Source organism: Saccostrea echinata, unplaced genomic scaffold (assembly GCF_033153115.1).
Source record: "Saccostrea echinata isolate AGI-Se365-2 ecotype Australia unplaced genomic scaffold, CSIRO_AGI_Sech_v1 ptg000009l, whole genome shotgun sequence".
NCBI lineage: Eukaryota > Metazoa > Mollusca > Bivalvia > Ostreida > Ostreidae > Saccostrea > Saccostrea echinata.
In genome coordinates this window covers 6,294,179-6,299,967 of record NW_026889758.1, presented here as the reverse complement: position 1 = coordinate 6,299,967, position 5,789 = coordinate 6,294,179, and the positions used below count along the sequence as shown (strand labels likewise).

Here is a 5,789-nt window from a genome sequence, read left to right as displayed (position 1 = left end):
ATTTGCACTAAAGATGTTTTTTTCATAACTTTTTCGAATTAACACTATAGTAACTGTTAGCTATATGTTACACAAGTGGCGTGTGCCTACTTAATTTTTAAATGAACTACAATGTAAAGAGATAAGAACCGCCCTCATCCACTAGGAACGAATTTCGTACTCTCTATCTCTCTTGACATCTATAATTAGAACTGCGCGTAAAGCAGTACTTGACCAAAATAGCCGAAAGAGAGTCGGGGATTACCAGTTGCATATTTTAGAAGAGTCAGTGGAGTTGTCTTACTTGCTTAGTGGCGCTGGATCGCGAACGGAAGTAGTATTAAGATGCCAGTAAGCGCTTTGCGCTGCGCTTAGCGCTTAAAAATGGGTCTTTAACAAAATAATATTGCAGATGAGCATTGACAAGGTATGCAAATTTAAGAGTTCTATTTCTATTGAAGAAGCAGTTATCTATGATGTCCAAAAGTCTGGTCTTAAATTTATAGTGGGGAATTCTTGTATAAAGTGTTGAAAAGTCGCACGTTTTGATGCTGATTTGGTAACATTTTGACTTTTCCTGAATTTTTCCGTCATTGCTCTAATTTTTTTTGTTGAAGAGTAATAAAAGCAGAGGCATATAAAACCATATGTCTCTGATGAAATAGTGAGATAACAAACAGCATTCAAGCTCAAAGTCCATCAAAACAGTACAACTCGGGAAAAGAGCAAATATGGACCTCCAAAAAGATCAGGGTTGGGATCAGGTGTCATAGAGGAGTGAGCATCCCTTGCCGATCGGTCACAACCGCCGTGTGCTCCTTGTCATGATCGGTAAATAACGGGAAAAACCGTCGACAATTTAGTGTATAAATAGTGGCCTAACAATTAGTATGAAAAACGTCAGTCAGCTTATGACTTAATGATTGATAGCTTGTATATGCTGACAAGGTTATTGTATCGACCATAGAACTTACGAAATGATATCTGCAAACAAGACTGTTTATATTCTTGTTTCATCAACTTGTTTATAATTTACCTCGTTTTAGAAATTGTCCATACGTAGAGCATGCTCTGGCGTATCGAATCAACTGGGAGACAAAAAACCCATACGCAGGTGATAAGAGTATCTTGCTACATAAGTAAGGGAATTTGACGATTGAAAAGTTCGCAGCTAGGTTAAGGACGCCTATGAAATATACGCCTTTATATATTCAGGGAAAATGAATACAATTTTAATATTTTTTAAACAGCGGTAGTTTTGATAAATGTGAATTGTGGTGATTGCATTTGTATATATCGGGTCTCTGCTGAGTTCGGCCAAAGTGACATCGCTTACATCAGTTGTTTGTCACGTGACAGGTTTAAAATTGGACCATATATGTACTACTACAAATATCGTAAAAGTTCAACGATATACGGGCATCTTTCCGCTATAAAATTTATTTTGTTTTCTTTGAGACAAATTCCTTAACCCGAAAAGTGCTGGGAGCAACTTCCTCATGCTCGAGAATTGTTTAAAATTTAGCCGTCTTTCTATAAACTCCAAACAAAAATGTAATACGCATTGGAATAATGTTAGATTACGGAATAAATAAACAATGTACAACCAGCTCCCAGCACTTTTCAGAATAGTAGGAATAATAGCTACATGTGTTTAAAAATTCAGAATTTGTAGTGAAGCGGATATCGTTGAACTTTTGAAATTTTCGAGGGGCTGGACCCCTCATTCTAGCACGTTACTGTACAAATGTACTCCCTACGGCTATATCTAAAGTCTACACATTATCAACTTAGTTTGACAAAAAAATGTGTATTGATATATTTCAAAATATGTCTCTCTTTTTGTCTGACTACGCATGTTTCGTATTTATTTTTATGTTTACAAGCTACGATAAAAGCTTGATCCACGCCTCAAATACAGAGAAACTGCGTGTCAAACTAAGAAATGACGTCATCTCAGTAAGTACAGCGAGATCAAGCTGGCTTTCATTCGGCATACGCTAAGTGGTATTATGGCAAGATAAGTTGCATATCCATGTATCTTTATAACATTTATGAGAAACGAAAGTATTTAGTGTGTTTTAAAAAGAACATATAGTATTTATTCATCGAGATTCATTTGTATTGTTTTTAACGTGACGTCATAATAGCCCTCCCGAACCTCTGCATAGACTGACGTATATATTGGAGTCCTTAACCTAGCTGCGTTAAAGTCATCACGTTTATCATAAAGCTTTGTTGTTACATTGCCATTAACCGTCATTTTCTAGTAAAATATGCAAATATGAAACAGATGTTACAGAACCTGTGGCATCTTTTATTTCAAGCTCGCTGGGATATATCGAGTCAATCTATGAATGGAAATAACTATTGTAAATTGATAATACGTCGTCGATATATCTAAATGTCGAGTTGAAGGCCACAGCAAGAGATTTCTTTTTCTCATGTATAAGATTTTGAATAAATTCTTCTGTACATGATTGCAAAAATACGTCTACTTACAGCGGGGCGCAATTGGTACCCATGGGAATTCCAACAGATTGTTAGAAGACCTGGTGTCCAAAACCACATAGATATTGTCAATCAGAAACTTAAGCATCTTTTTAATATCAACTTCAGAGTACTTGTGTTGGTAGAGTAGATAAATGATGATTATTAAAAGTTGATTTGCAGGTGTTGAAAAGTTTGTGCACATGTTTTGTGTTACTTAGTAATGAGCTAGTCACTGCTATAGTAAAGTTCAAATTGTAGTACATTTATGCTTACTTATGTCAGGGAAATTCTATGTGGTCTCTTCCTCAGAATGTAAGAAACAGTTGCTCTATCGCCCTTAATGATGTCTACATGATCTGTTATGAGGATCTTTTGTCTGTTATGATGATGTTTACAACGTCTGTTATATGATGAAGTTTAGGCCCACATCGTCTTTTATTTTGATAGTTTTTTTAACAAGTCAATCCTCCATGAAGAACAGTTTCACAATCTGCTATACCATTTGAAGACTAGTTTCAGTACTTTACTGTACACTTTAGATTTTTGCATCGTAATACTTATTTCTGTTTTGTTCTAATTTGTCCCTCAGAAATGACCATTTAGTTATCCTGTTTCAACAAAGTGGACTTCCAAAACACGTTATTAATTGTTTTTCTTAAGTGATTTGCTTGTTATAAATATTTTCTTTGCTCTTGATATATTATAGTACGATAACTTTCCGATAAAACTGTATTCGGAAAATTGCAATATTTTCATTTGAATATTTCGCCATTTTTCAGACTGTCATCCCAGATATCTAAAGATGTCAGCAGTTCTTAAACCATTCGGTTCTCAATCAGGAAAAGGTGTAATTATATCTAACCTGTTTAACAATGGCCTGAGTGCACCCTTTTTTGTATTTAAAAAAAAAAATTATACCTTTGATTCCCGATCAGAATTAAAAAATTCTTTTTTCTTACTCTTGGGGATAGGATTACTTTTATGAATTTTACACAATATAGCCCAGTAAGATAATAATTTAAGTAGCCTTGCTATTTATAATTTATTTTGTCAGCAAGAATTTAACAAATAACAACACCAATTTGAAAACATCAAACCAATGTTCAATAATAGCCCTGAAAATGGAAAAAAAAGAAGAATCAATAATATAATGATAGAACTTTCTTTTCAAGTTTGTATAATGTGTAAATAGAATAGGAAAAGTTGATAAGAATCATAGAATTTTTTAATAAATCATAGAAACGTACCTTGTATCCTTTACCACCATAGTAAATACCTCCATATCCCTTGCCTCCAAAGTAATTTCCATATCCTCGACCTCCAAAATAACCTCCAAATCCCTTGCCTCCAAAGTAATTTCCATATCCTCGACCTCCAAAATAACCTCCAAATCCCTTGCCTCCATAGTAATTTCCATATCCCCGACCTCCAAAATAACCTCCAAATCCCTTGCCTCCATAGTAATTTCCATATCCTCGACCTCCAAATCCTATACCTCCATAGTAATTGCCATAACCTGGTCCTCCAAGATATCCATATCCCTTGCCCCCATAGAAATTTCCATATCCTGGTCCTCCAAAATAACCTCCATATCCTATACCTCCATAGTAATTACCAAATCCTTTACCACCATAATAGCCATCACAAAAGGCTACAGAGAGCAGGGCTATGAAGCAAAACAGCTTGAACATCCTGTTAGTTAAAACATGAGGTCATTATAGAGAAAAGTTGCAAGCTATACATACATAATTATATTAAGGGCGGCGTATAAAACATTTATTGTAGATATTCATGTTATTTATCCATAGGATATAATTTCCACTGTTCAGTTTGGGGATGAAACTGCTAAGTTCAATATTTTTCTGATCATATTATATTTCTTCAAAAAAGTGAGGACGTGAACATCATTGAGATAATTTTATAGAAAGCATACATGAGAGTAAATCATTTAAAGTATGCCTTGGAAGAAATATAATCATAAATAGATATGCATCTATACATATGATTTTCCAAATGCCATAGTGCCTAGCAATATATGTGCAAAATATCAAATCCATATCTCTTACAGTTCTCCAGATATAAAATGTGACAGACACCGGGTAAAGTAATCCCTAAGTGTTGCTCTGCTCTGCAGGCTACACAAAAAAGTACTGAATCAAAAATAGTTCTTACCTTGGTCAATGTGAAGATCTAAAGTGAGGTAAGGCCGTTAGAACACTCGTATTTATACTTCTACCGTTGACTTTTTTTAGTAATAGTTAAACTTCAGAAATAGTCCGGCAAGTTATTCATTTTAAAAAATTGCACTGAGACCTTTTGGTTGATAGTTCAGAGACACTTCCTTCTCTTCTGCGAAAGGTTAAAATGTAATGGTCATATATATGTATATCCTGTTATATGTCCTACTGCTGTCAACTAGAAAATATTAATGAATAATCAGAAAAAAAATGCATAAACATGTTCTTTTCCTTTTTTTACTTTAACCACAACGAAGAATTTATTAGGGTAAAAGTTGAATTATTTTTACCCCCCCCCCCAAAAAAAAGACATTGGAACGATTGCTCATCTACAGGATTATTATTACTCTGTGTATTTGCGCGCGAGAACTTTATTACTTCTATCTCTTTAGTACCTGCAAGGGAAAATCTACGTTACAAATTGCGTATGGTATGGAAGCAAATAGAGCCAGTGGAATTAGGGAGCATTGAGGCCCACACTGGTTCTAGGGTGAAGGTCCCCGGAAGTTGGTGAAATGCTTCACCATGAAATTTTTATAACTATTAGACATTACCCATCTCCTCATTATTTCATAGGCTTGATATGATCATATTTCAAGGAATAATTACATATAGCCTTAAATATAGATGTAATGCTGTCCTTTTTAAGTCCTTTTCAACATTGGTATGTGGAATAAACATAAAGGTTTTAAGGGTCAAATTTCCCCCTACCTACACAATAGTTATATCTACCAAGACGGTTAAAAATTAAGATTTTATTTTGGATATAGTTCCTATTGCTTTTGCAACCTGAATGACATAGCATTTGAAAGAATATTTTATTTCTTCATGATAATAAATCTTGAAATGAACACAATAAATTTATCAAAATCTATTTTTCACGTAAAATATGTTGTCAATGGCTTGCCTCGTTTTAGAAAGTGTTTATAAGTAGAGCATGCTCTTGCATATCGAATCAACTGGGAGACAAAACCCCGTATGCAGGTGATAAGGGTATACTGCTATATAAATAAGGAAAGTTGACGATTGAAAAATTGAAGTCATGACGTTTATCATAGAGTCTTGTTATTAGGTTACCAT

At 34.4% G+C, this 5,789-nt stretch overlaps 1 protein-coding gene across 1 annotated transcript; it reads right to left on the bottom strand.

Moving 5' to 3' along the window:
• Positions 1 to 3,495: 3,495 nt before the first annotated feature.
• On the bottom strand, positions 3,496 to 4,662 carry LOC133183220 (keratin-associated protein 19-1-like). Its single transcript, XM_061318168.1, has 3 exons — positions 4,645 to 4,662; positions 3,720 to 4,164; positions 3,496 to 3,587 (listed from the first exon to the last, which is right to left on the bottom strand). Exons 2-3 carry the CDS (start codon positions 4,161 to 4,163, stop codon positions 3,576 to 3,578), a joined length of 456 nt encoding a protein of 151 aa, XP_061174152.1. The 5' UTR covers position 4,164; positions 4,645 to 4,662; the 3' UTR covers positions 3,496 to 3,575.
• Positions 4,663 to 5,789: the final 1,127 nt, after the last annotated feature.